At 32.6% G+C, this 17627-nt stretch overlaps 1 protein-coding gene across 1 annotated transcript in view; it reads left to right on the top strand.

Moving 5' to 3' along the window:
* The window catches only part of LOC147075027 (protein Wnt-5b-like), an 85660-nt gene extending 69281 nt beyond the window's left edge, over window positions 1–16379 (top strand). Inside the window, exons 5-6 of the mRNA XM_085943293.1 lie at window positions 15060–15217; window positions 16182–16379. Of these exons, the coding sequence (XP_085799419.1) occupies window positions 15060–15217; window positions 16182–16379 (356 nt within the window). The remainder of the gene's footprint in view (window positions 1–15059; window positions 15218–16181) is intronic.
* The last annotated feature ends 1248 nt before the right edge of the window (window positions 16380–17627 follow it).

Here is a 17627-nt window from a genome sequence, read left to right as displayed (position 1 = left end):
AGGATCTCCAAATTGTCAGTTCAATGGAATAAAATACTAATATTTTTATGTCTGAAAGAAGATAGCGTATCAGAAGAATATGCATCGGTACTTGCAAGTATCATTTTGAATTAACTGACATGCTGGGGACAAGGGTAAATAGAGTATTCTGATGCAGACCCCCCCATGAACAAAATAAAATGGGTCAATGGAATATTATGTCTTCTCATTCTTCGTCAGAACCACATGACTTATTATCGTGACCAGACTGATTTGACTGTCGAAAAGCCTATGAACTGATTGGCCCCAATCAAGGCCTGAACAAAAACGATGCATAAGTGCGAGTGAGAAAGTATTCGGCAGCCTTATAATCTCTGCGACACGCGCTAGGTAAAGGTTTACAGATGTGTGGGATGGTTTGCTATGGTGTCGCCACCAAATTTTAGGTTGTTGCTTAACTAAGCGTAGATAACTTGGGAGCGCGTGTTGCTAAAATTGATATTTTTTGTGTTAAACATAAAGTCGGTGGTAAATATTTTTAGTTAATTAAGTAGAAAAAATGGTTTCGTGTGTTGTATTAAAATGTGGTAGCCATACTGATAAGCAATAAGATGGTATTACGTTTCATAGGTAAGTTGATACATGTTCGTGATAATTTATTTGTATGTTATTATATATTTTAATATCAAGTGAACTAGTGTTTCTTTAAAATAACTTAAATTATGGATATTTTTACCTAATGGTTGTATTTTGACCGCTTAAAAATACTATATAACGTAAAAAAAATAGAAAATTATATTTTAATTCTGAGCTTCTAGTGCGAGCACTAGCGAAATGGTCTATGGTCTCAAAGATTTGTATACGAATGCGTTTGCTCGCCCATAAACAAAACGAACGGCACGCAGCTTCATTTATCAATGCAATAGGTGACATCTAGATGTCTAAGGCCCCAATCTTATCTGGATTCTATAACACGCAAGATATGTGGCTACTGGAAGACCCTTGGCATGGACGACACAAACAGACAGTACCTACCTAACGTTTCTAATAATTATGACTGTTAAGCCACGTGCATTGGATGACAACTTGTAGATGCAACGGCTCGCAAAAACTCGTAGGTGAACATCCTTAGTTATACCCGTATGTCAGGTGTTTATAACTAAACTGAGGCGTCTAATTCCAAAAAGCGGTAAGTCCACATTTGGTCAAAATCGAGAAAAAAATACGCACGTATTCTTTGTATAATTTTACATAATATGTATTGATCGATAAATTCCAAAACGCGACATAACCCTACGAAAAAAAATATTTTAAGTCTCGATTTATTACAAAAAGCGCCAAGTCCGTGTTTCATAGCATTTAAAGCTTGGTTGATTTTGCGCGTGCTTAAGTCAACCAATAAGGGAACATTCAATATTGAAAAGGGCGTCTTCCATGCCGTAGCATCTGGTAAACTCATGACAGTGCCACGGAAATATGTGCCTTATGCGGAGTAAATTAAAAAGTGAAGTACAAATAGCGCTACGTCCAATTTTATTTTGCCTATATATATTAAATTTACGAGTTTATCGGCTGAAACAAATTGCCATTTGGTTCTAATTTCGATATCGAATACAACGGAGAAAATAATCTCACGTTAAAACAAATAATTGAAGCTTGAAACATAAAAACGTTGTTTCCCGAAAATATTGAATTGTGGACTTGTCGCTTTTTGTAATTAGACGCCTCAACTCAAAGTGAGGAGTGTATGTGTAAGGGGAATGTACCCGCGAGGGACTCCACGATTGAAGCGACGAGAGTAGTCTGTGGGGTAAATGTGGAACTCTAGTTTTTGTTAACCCCGCTCCCTCTCACCGACCGCTAAATCCATAAAAAAAATAATAAGGTGTTCATAATAAATTCATTTAAATTAAACAATATGTGTGTAATAATAGTGTGGACATATTACAATAATACATCTTTGAAATAATCTATTGATATTTTTTCTTCGAAATGTTCCCCCCCAAACCATTTTCAGTGTGCGCGTGAACCTAAAATGGAAGGTGAACTACCCCTGGTTTGGAGGTGTAAAATTATGATGTATCATTGAATTCTGGTTACAGCGCTATGAATTTTAATCCGTAAGTATTCCAAGAAAAGGTATCGATTCGCTATGCTATCTACCTTTACAAATTCAAAGTTCTCTGAACATATACAAAACAAAAGAAAATAAAACAACAAAAGCTCGGCTTACATTATACTTTCAACACTTTATTATGATACTCGTACGTAAATTATTTAATTTTTTAATCTACTGAACATGACGTATTAGAAGACAACTGGGGTTTACTTAGCAAGAAATTGTAACATTTGTTACCGGAATACAAATTAGATTATAATAATAGCAAAGTTATACTTACCACAAAATAGTAAAAGCTACGTATTAACAATGATACTTAGGTACCTAATCAGCATCTAAAATAAATAAACTGAAAGCTTAGCTAAAGCTCTATATTATATACACATCGCACGTGCCATTATAAATGCAGACTGCGGAATTTTTGTAATTAAAAAATATGTTTGTATGTACCCCAAAAACAATATACGAAGAATTTATTGGCAGATATAAATTAAACTTCAGTTTTTGGACGTTTTGATACGTCATATCAGACTATAACAATTTATTTTAGTAGGTTTAGTTAATTGGACTCCGTGGCGAATTGTGGAGGAAGGCTGTCAAGATCCTAGAAATATTATATAAATATTTATTATATATACATATAATAAATATTTACTGATTGCATTTTTTTATACCGTTGCATAATTCAACTGTGACAAAGATTTTTTTATATTATCAAAGCGAATAAGCAGTCTTCGATATGTCTATTTAGTTGGAGAATTTAAATAATTTGTTTACGTGGGTTTATAATAGTTTACAATTTACACGGAGAATCACCAAACACCATATAAGAGAGAGCTATTACCATTTTTTCATAGCTTTACAACACTGTGGAATCGCTATCCAACACTTGTTTGAATCTTTTATAGACATAATTAATATGCATACATAATACTATTATTTGTATAACTAATGCGATTAAATTAATAAATATTGTCATATTAATTTTATTTTCAATAAGTATTATTAATCTGTTCTGTCTTATACATGTAAATACTACCTACGAGGGCTGTCGTATATTTTATTCCATAATGTTAACACATACTATGTTAAATATATTCCTACTAATTAAAAGAAATATATTACATCTTTAATTGAGAAATATTCTTGAAATGTCAACCAATTAGTCAGCCGATAAATAAATGTATTTTAAAGATTACAGTCGAATAAAATTATAATAAAATTTAGAAATGTAGACATACCCTATAAATACTTTTGGATAATAATGATTTTACTAAAATAATCATCGGCTGGCTTTTCCACTCATGTGATCTTGGATAATCTCGATTATCTACGAGAATTTCGCTCTATACCTCTTTTGCTGTCTACCGTCATGGGACATCATTAGATCGTATATTATGAGTTTTTTCGTTTATCGAAATTTGATAATTCTCGAATTCAAGAATATTTTTTACTTGACAATTTGAAAATTCTCTAGGTCTTTTTACTCATCTGGCCCATTTTTTACCGATTTAGGATCAAACTCTATACCTTTATATGCTTTTCTTGCACACCATTTCTTTAACCGGCAATTTTTGTTTAAATTCCGGCTCCATTCGGCGGCTTTCTTTTTCGGTTTTAACTTTTCTTTTTATCTTGTAAGAATTTCTCGAATTCGATTTTTTTTTAATTTATCGATATTTTGGAAAATTAATTAACTTCTCGAGATTTACATTTTCTGATTATTTCTCGAGAGGAGATTTATGCTGAATGCTGATGCTGGTGCCTGGATGGGTTCTTTTGCATCTTTTAGGACATAAGAATAACGGTTACATTCTGGGTCTAGTTTAAATATGGTACAATAATTGTACCTTCTTTAAACTAATTTAAACTAAAATAATTATTATTCTCGAGTGAAGAGAAATATTGATTAAATTCAAACACATGTTAAAAACGATGATATTTTCAATAGTCACGAAAACAAAACGTGAATTCAATTTTCGTGCTCCAGGTAGAACATTCAGAAGGCCTTGTATTTCTTATGTTTTATGGCCTGAAGTCATTAAGTCATAAAACAAACTAAAAAACTAGCTTCGCATTTATATATTATTAATCTGTTCTGCATGTAGTCAATGTAGATCGTAGTGCATATTGGATCTTTAGTAAAAGCATCTAATACACTTATATCATACGGAGAAAACAAATTCGAATGTACGCACTTTGAGACAGAAACTAGCGACATATTGCTATGTAGTTGTCAACTCACATACTCACTATTGTTCATGTACGTTTTTTTTTATTGCAACGGTAAATAAAGCTAAGCCCTGTTACATTATCTGACCTGTGCCCTGACATTTTGAAACTACACGCCTCTTCCGTTTCTCAATTGACTTTTCCACGGTACGCCCTTGGAAAATAAGCTAAGTATGTATAAGAATATATTGAAACCTATTTACAAATTTAGTGAATATATCCGTAACTGTAATATATCTCAACTTTGCTCTTCAGTATTAATACAATTATTAATAATCGGACATCGTAACACTTGTGTAAGTCTAGGTAATCAAATATTAATTAATATTATTTCTCTATTGTTTTCTTCACCTAATAACTAAAGACTAATGCAAAGTAGCAAAGACCATACTAAATGATTAAAGGTATTCAATATTGACGAGAATTTTAAATAATAATACCTACACACCAGTGGCGAAGACTCCATACTAGGCGATTATTTAAAGCCTACCTTCTTAAGAAAAATATTTTTTAATTTTATATTGACATGTTAAATAATATAATCACATAATAATATATTCAATATGCCCAACGACATCTGTCGTATAATTGTCATAATAATTTTACGATCTTTTCCACTATTTCAATAAGCACCATTTATGGCATGTCTCGAAGGTTTAAAAAAATAAGCGACATCTCGTTTCGCTTCACATATTGTATGGATTCTGTTCGCGTGAATCGAAAACTTTTTTTATATGAAGTGTGTTTATCATAATTTCAAGACGTCTGCGGCGGCCCATATTAATTGGTAAGCTATTTAAAGAGCGCTTACATTTTACGTAAGTGCACATTTATTCAAAATAATTTATAAGATAATTTAAAAAAATAAATTTCTATGGGATTCAATCACATATAAATATTGATTGTTGTTAAAAATAATAAATATTTTTATCTCGTGATTTTTATTTGTCAGTTAGTTTATTCATAGACTAAGACAATTTAGTCAGCCAGTTATGTCAGTTGAAATCTGATATTGTATCTAAGTTGTGTTTTAAATATAGAACTATTTTAAAATGTCTAGTTTACGGGTTAAATTATAAATTATTATGGAAAAGATTCACATCGACGGATATTTTCAATATATTTTGAGCGTATCTAGCGTTTATATTTAGGAAAATACATATTTCGAATTAATTGCTTAATTTTATACCATCAGTGAGCTTTTGAAATTTCATCGGTTTTTGTGTACCTACCTATTTATCAGTAGTTATGTCGGATTATCTTCTTATTTCCCGTAAATACATCTAACAAGTGTGCTTTCTCCACAGCCTACCTGTTTCCAAAAGTCACCCTTCGCCACTGCTACATACAATACAATTCACACGAATAATGCGAACATTATTTACTCCAATAGTAATGAAATAATACTTGAAAACTAGCAGCATCTATAAAGAGTATGAAATTATTGGTCTGTGATCGTAAATAATATTTGTCAGATAACGCCACACTTTGAAGATTTAAGAATGATTCCAACAATTATTTAAATAATATATTATTGTCTGCGTCGTGCCTTGTGACTTTTTCATAACATAGATTTGAAGGTTATATGAAAATACTGTAGGTATCACCGTGTCTTACCGGAAAGAGATGACCGTATAAAATTGAGATTAAAAAAATGATGCGTTGTTCGTGGATCATTGCAGCCAGTAATGTTATAATTTTATTAGATTCAATTAGATTATTAATTTCATTTAGATTTTTAAATCTATAACGCTATCACGAATGACTTAATACCAACAAGCACCTGCTAGATTTTTATATAAATATATACGATTTGATTTTAATTCTCATTTATTTACTATTTTATTCTATGTAATACAAGTGTAAGTATTCTAGAAGTTTTTATTACGTATATTGTAAGTATTTTCTTTAGATATGAATATGATCTCTATGCTATACGGTCACCTGTTTCCGATGAACTGTGATGCGGCGAACGACATAGGAACAATTTTCCTGACACGAGATTTGAAAGGAAAATACTTATAACAGTAGGTGTAAGTAGCCTCCTGCTGACAAATGTATAGCTGTGATCACAGAACAGATTAATAAATATAATCTTGATAGGCTATTCCCCAAATACACTATTTTGCCGCATAGTTTTGAATGTGTGTGTCCTACAAACCACTCATTATAGATGTGCAACAATGTGTGTTGCAACTTTCAAATACACTAATATTGAATAAGCGTTAGCGAATAAACCGAAAGCAGTTGTCAGAATGAAAGACAAGCGAATTCTTTACACGTGTTTAAGTTTATTCAGCACTCTTCAACACTCGAGATCGGATGCCTGTTAGGTCATCCCTTACGGGAATACTCAAAAAGGACGAGACTGAAACTAAAATTTCAGCCAGTATCTAGCTAATATACCTATGTCAACGGCGGCACGCTCAGGGCAGGACTAGAAAAACTCAGTTTCAAAACGTTCGCGACTAAACTGAAGAGACGCAACATGCTAGACTCCCAGTCTCTCAGTTTTCAGTTCCCCATAAAACAATAGTGCCCAAATCAGTAGATTCTATGAAAAATTATATTTTCTTACCAAAATAAAATTGGTAAAGTGAATTAGCAATAACAAGTTAAAACGTCAAAAGTTAAAAATGGGCGAACCTATTTTTAATTTTAAATTTGTGGCAGAAGTTGAGAAATATCCCTGTCTGTATAATTACAAGCTGTCCCGTTTTTGACAGTTTGAGGTTATGAGATTATTATTTCAAGTGGGTTTCAGTAGCGTCGTGTGCGAAGCATCAGTCATTGGCCAGTTTATAAGTTCCAGTTCATCAGATTCAAGTTTCTCCATGAGCGAAAGGGCTTACTTCACACCCGTTAGGTATTTCAGTTCCCATTATTTCTTAGTTCCCTGGTTGTGATAGTCACAACTCACAGATATTTTTTTTATATACGAGTAGGCAGTAAATAAATACAATATGACACCATAAATCTACAGATTGCCCACAAAGTTTTTGCCAGCAGTAAAATATTATTATGGTAAATCAATTTAGGCTATTAAGAGAGAGTGGTATAAGTGAACAATGCATTTTTCTTTAAATATACTGTAAAAATATATTCCATTCAGATATTTCGTGTTGAAGATCAGCAGGTCATCATAATGCTGTCAATTTTAAGTGCTTCCATTATTACCGCATAAAATCGATGTTAACACCAGGGATATTAAAATCAAACGGTTACATGTACATTTCTGAAAAAAATGTAGCACAGTTCGCCTTCTTATCGGAAAGATATTATGACCGCATACTATACGCTGACAACAATGTTCCAATTTTATTAGATTCAATATGAATATTAATTTGATATTGATTGGTTTCAATTATCTGATAACGCTATAATTATTCTTATCAGAAAGGTATTACATTTTATATTTTACCTAACCTAACCTAACCCTTAACAAAAATAAACTCGAATTTAATACTGACAAATGTGTGTGTATTAGCTTTTCGAAATCAAGATCTCCAATTATATTCAACTATAAAATGTCAAATAGATTACTGAAGCGTCAATCAGAAATTAAAGGTCTTGGCATATTGTTTGACACACGTTTATCATTTCGCTCGCACATCACTTCTACGGCATTGCGTGCGAGCAAGCTTCTAGGATTCGTCATGAGACAAGCCAAGTCATTCAAGAATCCAACTGTTTTACGTACACTCTATGTGTCGTTAGTACGGAGTATTCTTGAGTATGACACCATTTTCTGGAGTCCTTATGAGGTTTCCTATAAGCTTGTTTTAGAGCGTGTTTATAATTATTTTCCTTTTGACACCTTCTCAAACGAGTATTTTCCGACTAACATTCTTCAAGGCATGCTCGCCTTTCATTCTCTTGAAGCTAGTAGGTTACTTCTGCTCTTAAAGCATTTTTCCCTGCTCTCACGTGGTATCGTTTTCAATCCCGATATTATAGAAAATTTGAATTTTTACGCACCCGTCAATTACATGCGTGGTCGCAGCCATGACCTATTTTGGGTGAAAGCTGTTTCCTCATGTCAGGCTCACCAGGCACCAGTAGCGAGGGCTGTGCGGCTGGTCAATGCACTCCCTAGAGATGTAGATATTTTTGGTGATCCATTATATATTCTGTTTTTTTAAATTCTATTTTATTGTTTAATTTGTATTTTTTGAATTATTGTTTCTTTTGTATAAAACGATTTTTGCTTTCTTTTTTTTCTCCACCTTGTTTTTTCTTTAAATGATTACTTGTAATTTTTATTCTAAATGTCATGTTGTGAACGTCCTGAATTAATAATTTGTTATGTACTCAACGTGTTTTTTTTTCAAATAAATAAATTAACCTAAGCTAACAAATAATACATATTAAAATTTCAAAATTCGTTTGACGCTGGCTTCCTGTAAACCTACAAGAACCGTGTTTTATTTAGACATGATTTTTATCTTACGACCCAAAAAGGTTAGACGGTCTATAATATACGACCATATATTTCCGATATAACATTTCACGGTGGAGTGTGATATTATGGCGAATTGCATAAGAACAAGTTTCTGGACACGAAAATTTGTTTTTTGAATAGTTGTAATATTGTAAATTTATTTAACTATGCTAGTTTAGACAAAAAGTTTAACACCTCTATTCAACGACAATAACTTGCATTGTCCAAAGATTGTTTCATTCTTACAAAATTACCTTCTACTCCGAATGTCTCGTCTCACTTTCCCAAACAATTTGGTCGTGAATAGAAAACAGAACACTTGCACAATGAAGATTATTTATGACGACCCCTGGTCTTAGTATTGTGGTACCAACGTTAAGTTATTTTTTTATTAAGAATATTATTTTGTGGGTGAGATTTATTGACGGGGGCTTCCGATTTTGGATTATTTAGTGCCCAGATAATCACTCACAATACCTACTCAATTAGGTACTGAAAATAAAAACGATGACTTCTACTGATTAGCCACTACAACTTCTATCAATCGACTTGCTCGCCATTGTTGGCCGAAATTCTAACCTGCAGTATGTAAGGTACACGTATCCGGAAACTTGTATGTATGCAGTTCACCGTATCACACTTCACCGTGAAATGTTAATCGGAAATATATGGCCGTATATTAAAGACCGTCCAACCTCGTTGTGTCATATAGTATTGACAAAATCATGTCTAAATAAAAGAAGGTTCTTATCGGTTTACACTTTACAGGAAGCCAGCAGCAAACAATTTTTTAAAATAGCCGATATACTGGATTATTAAATTTGTAAGATTAGGTTAGGTTTTCATTTTTGAATTCATGAATTTTGCCAAAATCTGCTATGAAAATTAAATTTATGTTCATATTGAATCTAATAAAATTGGAGACCGTATAGTATACGTCATCTCTTTTGGGTAAGAAAGCTCGCGGCGAACTGTGCCGTGGTGAAATATTTTATGTACAATTTACATGTAACCGTATATACCAACGATTTGATTCAATCATAGGTCATAAAGCCAGTCGTCATGTATCAAGGTTTTGAAGTCAAAGCATTAAACCCAAGATAAAAAATTGTTCTCAAATTTTACCAATATTGAATGCTCGTTTCGTTTACGTAGCAAACTTTAATAAATAATACAGACGTAACTATTGAAAATAGAATATTATTTAAAACGTAGTGCATCCCATATTTCTACATACTTTCCATTTAAGCCTTGCTACAGCCTCGTCTAGAAGGCAATCCACTTTCCAATATTTTTGTGTTCGTGGAGTCAATCCTCAAAACCGATTAACTCAAAACTCACACGTTAGAGCCAGTTTAAAACAGATTCGGTTCCAAAGTAAAGATCTAATGGTATGTTTCTTTTATATTAATTTTTAAGGGGTTCCAGTTCGTTGTTCTGAAAATTTTGAATGAAGTTCTGTAATTTCCTGGTCAGGGCAGAATTGGGGTGACGATTTGTGGATAGTTAAACAATACAATATAATATTATTAGTTGAGGGTGTTTGTTATAGTATATCAATTTTATTATCTGGATGAACTTCCAATTTCTATTAGGTAGGTCTATTATTAAATTTCATTCATGATAAATTTAAAGTCAAAATTCCTTAAAAGGTTGTTTTTTACTAGATAATTGATGAACAAAATTGTTACCAAGAAGGTCCGTTGTATCGATTCTTAATCGATGGATCCACTCACATCCTGAATAGCCATTGTCGCTATAAAAGCATCATCAGTTTGAGTCAATTATCGAACCTAGATCACAATGGGACGACAACGGGTTATTTTCTTTAAACGGTGTTACCTTTACAGAGAAAAGAATCGATACAAAGGCGATTGACGTAAAAATAGTCAGGTGAATTTTGACGCTTGTTATTAAAATGATCCAACACGCGTCTACGAACATTTATTTTAAGCTTAAAATAACCATACAATCGGATAATCTGAGTACTCGGTAGAACTTATGCGAGCGATCTCTCTGCATCTCGCGTAATATCCGCGTATGAACCGTCTCTAAAAAAATGTAAACGTAGATTGCTACTTCCTGCGAATATAATGTTATATTGTATTTATACCGGTAAATAATCGTATGTCGATCGTTTTGATATTTTAGCATATATAATATGAATAATCATATTCAGATTCTATTCAATTCAATTTATTTTTTTAACATATTTTGGACATTACAAGTTATAAGTTTAAGACGTTCACAACATGACACGGAACATTATTATAATGAAGAAAAAAAGTAATAAAAGCGATAAAAATGAAAATATAAAAAGAGAACATAATATAAAGATACAAAAGCAGTGAAAATACAATTATTATAGATCTATAGAAGTTCAAAGAAGTACACCGAGTTTGCGAAGGAGGCCATATTTTAAGAATTTATAAAATAGCGTCCACCTAAACTCACCCTCACGTAAGTGGAATATGTGAACACCCGAAGCAATTTGGTTGAACATAGTTATCGCCCTCCCAAATAATTGGCATTACCAGTGGCAGGTTGGTTCACCTTGGCCAGGAAGCACCTTGGAAGAATGAACAACTGATGCTTTCTAAGATAATAGTTACCAGGGACACACAGGTCAACACTGCCCAGAATGGCAGAGTTCTCATTTATACCTTGTATAAGTCGAAAAAAATACGTAGTTCAATAAAGATCTCTTCTAAATTATTGTAGACTACAGTATTTAAGCATAGGTAGTAAAGGATTTCAAGTTATACATATTTATATTTTTATAAAAATCGACGTTTTTTAAAATAAATATAAAAAATATTAAAACGATGAATTAGTCAAAAATCTACACGGTCAAAAATTGATAACTTAATAACCTAAATTTTAATAATAAATATAATGTAATAATAACGTTATTAGTGACATAAATATGTAACAAATTCACACTTTTTTTACAATTGTAAGTTTCTTTGACTTAAAAAAAATCTTTTTAATGTTTTCAGATACATATTTATACAGCTGAAAATGTAAATTATCAAAATAATGTCTCAAATTGCAAGCTTCGTATATTTTCACTGGGTGCCTCTGCTGGTATAAGGATCCCTCTTAACTTCGGAGCCGTAAAGAATGAAATCAAATTGAAACTTTAATAAATTGGTAGCTACTAACAATATGACTTATTAAAAGCTATCTATGTAAGTTTCATAAATATCAGTTCATTCATTTTTGAGTAATAAAGGAACTGACAGACAACGAATTTTAAGAACTAAATTCTGCGCTTAGGTACCTACCTATCATGGAAATATTTCAAAAAGCACACGGCATTTCAATTTTATTATTATAATAATATTAACTACTAGCCAATAAAGTACAGATAGATTGAAATGATCAGATAAATTAATATTATACCTTGATTTATAATCGTCGTTTATCGAAAAGAAAGTTGTATTGTATGTATAAGCCTTTTACGGGCCATAAACATTTTAACAATGTTATTATTTATCTCATCGAGTAGAGAGAAATCAATAAAACAATTTTCCCGTCGATAAAGATATCATAGCAGTGTTGTTTTGTTTTTATGTTGGTGAGAAACTGTTAATTTCGTTCGTTTGTCCTACAGAACCTGGATAGTACCTACCTATACATATAACTACCAACATACTTTCAGGGTTCGAAATGGACCGGAGTGCAGCATCGGTTCGTGAAATTCTTTTCGCGTTCTATTAGAAATATAATTACATTCCGTGGGGTTGCTGCCAAAAGTTGGTAAGTCGATAATTTAGGTATTTAGAATTATCAACGGATTATGCGCCTATATATATATTTTTTTTATATTAGAAAAAAAAACAAGGTCATCCGATATAGAACATGCACATAAAGCATAACGAAATTAGCATTATGCTTGATTTTGCCCTCTAGCATATTATCAAGCTTCAAATTATAAAATTACTGCATAACATGTTTTCGAGACTTGCCAACTTTTGGCAGTAACCCCACTTTTAAGTAGGTACTTTACATTTTCGACATCTTCGGTATATGGATTACTACTATGTTTATTAATTATTATAAATTATACGATAATAATAATATGTAGGTAGGTACATAACTTATAGACGTCCCGTGGTGCTGATTTTTTATTATAACGGATAAATACAATCACAGTATTTAAAATATTCTCATACATAAATCAACTGAAAAATTCGTAGACAAAACAGAAAAAAAATCATTTATACGAAATATACCGTTGAAAATAATAATATTATTCTCTTTTTTTCCTTTATCATCCATTTTGATGGGTGATAGAAACCTCTAAGCATGGCTCTCACATTCTGAAGCGGGCCCCCAGGATCTTTGGCGGGCCCTCCAACCTATCGCTAAGGTTAAAGGCAGTGTGACATTCTATAGTAGTGTTCCTTAAATGGTATATCGAGGAACGCCAGGATTCCGCGAAATTAAGGGTTTTCCGTGTATTTTTTAATATTTTTCATTATATCCACTTGAATTAATGAGTTATCGGTATTCGGCATCATATTATGAAGCTGACCGGAGCCCCCTTTGTGGTAGGTAAGTGACATGCGATCCTTCGCTATATTGGATAATTAATAGTCTTTTTATTAATCAGGAAATACATTAAAAATAATAAAATAAAATTCTACACGCGAATTATCATTTAATTATATCAATCATCCATCATATTGCATCGCATAGCTACATATTTTAATAACTAAAATAGTGCCACATGCGATTTTTTTTAATATTTAAGCAAATTTGTAGTTGTTTATTTCACTTAACAGGTCGACCCACCACGCCAGCACCCCTCTGAGCCCTGATAGATCCCCCCTTTGTGAAGGCCATGCCTCTGCGTGTAATGCGAAACTCACATTATATTCATATATGTAATGAGCTTACTGCCCTCACTGAGTGATAATAATAATTATTAATACGAGGGTGGGTCAACAAGTCCTTAGAAAAGCCGACAGGTGGCGCGACTAGTACTGTAAGCGGTTTGTTTTCATGCAGCGGCACTACCGATTCAGTATGCTGCGAAGTTTCAATCAGATTGGTCGGGTTGTTGTGTGTTTCTCGTACATTTAAAAAAAAAAATTGCTTGTGGAAAATGGAAAAATGGAAAATGGAGAAAATTGAGTTTAGAGCTGTTATTAAACATTTTAATATAAAAGGGTTAACAGCAAAGGAAATAAAAAATGAGTTGGATTTAGTTCACGGCATATCTGCTCCTTCACTTGCAACTATTTATAACTGGTTAAATGAATTTAAACGTGGTCGTACATCAACAAAGGATGAACCACGCTCAGGACGTCCTGTAGAGGTGACTACACCAGAAATGATCAATAAAATCCACGATATGGTGTTAAGTGACCGAAGATTAAAGTTGAGTGAGATAATTGAGGTTACAGGGATCTCAAAAGGTAGCGTCATTTCTATTTTACATGACAAATTGGGCATGAAAAAAATTTCTGCAAGATGGGTGCCGCGTTTGCTCACAGTCGACAATAAACGCAATAGGGTGGTGGCCTCTAAAGCGCTGTTGTCGCTCATGCAACGCAATCCGGATGAATTTTTTCGTCGTTTGTGACTGTAGATGAAACATGGATACACCACTATACTCCCGAGACGAAAGAACAGTCAAAGCAGTGGATTGCGAAAGGCGAACCATGTCCAAAGAAGGCGAAAACCGTAAAATCAGCTGGTAAGGTTATGGCTACTGTATTTTGGGATGCACGTGGAATTATTTTCGTTGACTATTTGGAAAAAGGAAAAACAATAACAGGGGATTATTATGCATCTTTATTGGACCAGCTAAAAAACAAAATTGAAGAAAAACGGCCTCATTTAAACAGGAAAAAAATCCTCTTTCATCAGGACAATGCCCGTGTTCACACATGTTTACGATCAATGGCTAAAATTGAAGAATTGAAGTTCGAATTGGTCGACCACCCACCGTATTCGCCAGATTTAGCCCCCAGTGACTTTTTCCTTTTCCCAAACTTAAAAAAATTGCTAAGTGGACAACGTTTTTTTTCAAATGAAGAAGTCATCGATCGGACAAATGCTTATTTTGAGGACCTTCCGAAAACTTATTTTTCTGACGGTTTAAAAAAAATTGAGAAACGTCTAACCAAGTGTATTAAGCTCCAAGGAGATTATGTTGAGAAATAAAAAAAAAATACAAAAATAAAAACTGTTTTAACGCTTTTTTCTAAGGAATTATTGACCCACCCTCGTAACAGATGAATATATTTCTAAAATATTATTCTCTTTTTGTTTCAGGTGATTACTTACGTGATAAATATGATGGAGCTACAGAGGTGAAGGTGAGCAAGCGAGGGAAGCTTCAGATCAAAGACCCTCGTTTCAGCCTGCCCACAGCACAGGACCTCGTCTACCTGGAAGACTCTCCCAACTACTGCCTCAAGAATCCCACCTTGGTAAGCTTTTCACATTAATTACTGTTGAACCAGAACTGTGGTACCTCTGCGGAACCGATTTTACATTTTTTTAATATTCAGTTCCAGCCAAAAAAATCGCAAGGATTATGGACTTTTCACAGTTTTATTTCCATCTTGGTTTTTATTCCGTATCTGCTTTGGAAGAATGTGTTTACCAGTTTACCATATTACAGTGGCGTAGCTATAAATATTTTCCCCCTACGCAAAGATTATCTAAGAAGCCGCTTTAAAGGTTTTAGATAGTTTCTAAAAAATTAAATGCAAAACAAAGTTTAGAGTTTTAACTCTTCCTACTAAAATTTTCTTCGATCTAATCGGCTCTCCACCCTTTATTTTGTCAAAAATTCAGTATTTTCTTAGCTTTACTTTCAGTTATTTTTGAAGATTTATTTTCAATACCCACAGATGATGTGAACAGTCTAGTATTTGTAGTCAGAGAATGTCGCCGAAAATATCATATTTTGTTAGGCCCAATTCACACTTGAAATCTATTTATAAAGAAATCCGAAATAATGAGGGCTGAAAAAATTGATTAATGTAGATGTCAATCTATTCAATAATCTGGTCCTTAAACTGTTTTAATACTCAATGATATTTATTAAGCCCCTGGAAAAAAAATATAATTTTTATAATATGTGCATATGTATGCGTGTGTGTATGCGTAATATTATATAAAATAAAAAAAATAATGCTTGAATAAGATATAGGAGGACTACAACACCACTGTTTAGAAGAGAAGTTTAGTTGATTTACAATTTATAAACCCTCTCCCGCTAACAATAATCCGAGATTGGAAACGGGTTGTCGACTGTTCTGAAGATGGATTTATATCCCAAAACAGCTGTAAATATAAATGATTCGGTTAAACTAGAATTTAAAAAAATAACTTTATTTAAAAACCATTCCTTTTTTGTCTAATTTCGTATTTCGTTAATTTTTCCAGGGTTCCCTGGGAACCACAGGAAGGTCTTGCAACCGAACGTCTCCTGGAATGGACGGCTGCGACTTGATGTGCTGCGGCCGAGGATACAACACGTTGAAGACAACGGTCCGCGAGAGATGCGAGTGCAAATTCCACTGGTGCTGCTATGTCGAGTGTAAAACTTGTATAAAAACAGTGGATGTGCACACTTGCAAATAAACGACGGTGATATATTATTTCATCATTGCGAATGAATACAGATCATGTAGACTATTATATCCTTGTCAGTGGCTATTTGAAAAGGTTCAAACGTTGATTTTCACACCCACAGCCAGAGAACTGACGGTAGGTTGGTTATGAATAAACTTGTTTGTTGATCTCCTTCAAACCAAATACGAATATAGAAGGATACACATTAGATTCTATTTCAAATTAATTAAATAGATCATTCTAATGATTAGAAGATTCAACCTGAAATAAAGAATGTGAAACGAAAATTTGGTTAAATATTTAGTATTTTATATTAGATTCCATATGATGAAATTCTCATTTATTTACAGTTTGACATTGCAATTATGAGTGATATAGGATACCTACTGATACTTATGGAAATGTGTTGTTCGATGGTTTATAATGTGTTATTACTTCTCTGGCACTACAGCTCTGGTGGACTTTGGCTCCTCCAGTATGCTCGGTATTTTTTATTTGCCAGTGATTAAGCAAACTGAAGAAACAATTATTCACCAGACCACAATCACATTTAAATTCTGTATTTATTTTACAATAACTAACTAGTTATTATTGATTGAAAGATATATTATAAAAAACAAACACCTCAACCTGTATCATTTTTTTTTAACACAAAGGCGGATTTTTCAATATTGGTTAATCACAATGAATCCAGTCTTGTTTGAAAAAATATTCAACAATAATTGTGGAAAAACTACAAAAAAATAATTATAACTTACATGTTATTAAAGTGTTTGTTTTTTATTGGTAAGTACTTTCTTACAAAAAATATTTCCTATTGCATAGGAAACTGCAATCTGTAATTAAACATTTTCATTAATAGAATATCAATTCTATTTTTAAATTTGTGTAGTATAATAAATATACCTATGAAAAAATAGAAAGTACTTATACTACATACTGAATAGGCTAGTACGCCCTACACACTTTTTATTATGAAGAGAGTCGAGTCAATTTTTATGTAAACAGATTACAATATCATGTAATTCCATATTTCTGTTTGCAAAAAAAAAAATATTTTCATAGGCAATGAACTTGTCAACCTATGTATGAATTAATTATTCGTGTAAACTTGTAATTCAAAATCAATACATAATATTATTATATCATTAATTGAACTGGTGTTTACATGGTTGAACTTCTTTATAACGGTTTTAAAAACAGAGTTTTGTTAATTTTATGATGGTGACCGGCATGGCTCTTTGGCTATTTATATTG

This window comes from Rhyacophila brunnea, unplaced genomic scaffold, assembly GCF_057557595.1.
Source record: "Rhyacophila brunnea isolate RB1 unplaced genomic scaffold, BYU_Rbru_1.0 scaffold_15, whole genome shotgun sequence".
In the NCBI taxonomy this organism is placed as follows: domain Eukaryota; kingdom Metazoa; phylum Arthropoda; class Insecta; order Trichoptera; family Rhyacophilidae; genus Rhyacophila; species Rhyacophila brunnea.
The sequence above is the reverse complement of the archived record's forward strand: the minus strand, read 5'-3'. Positions and strand labels throughout refer to the sequence as shown.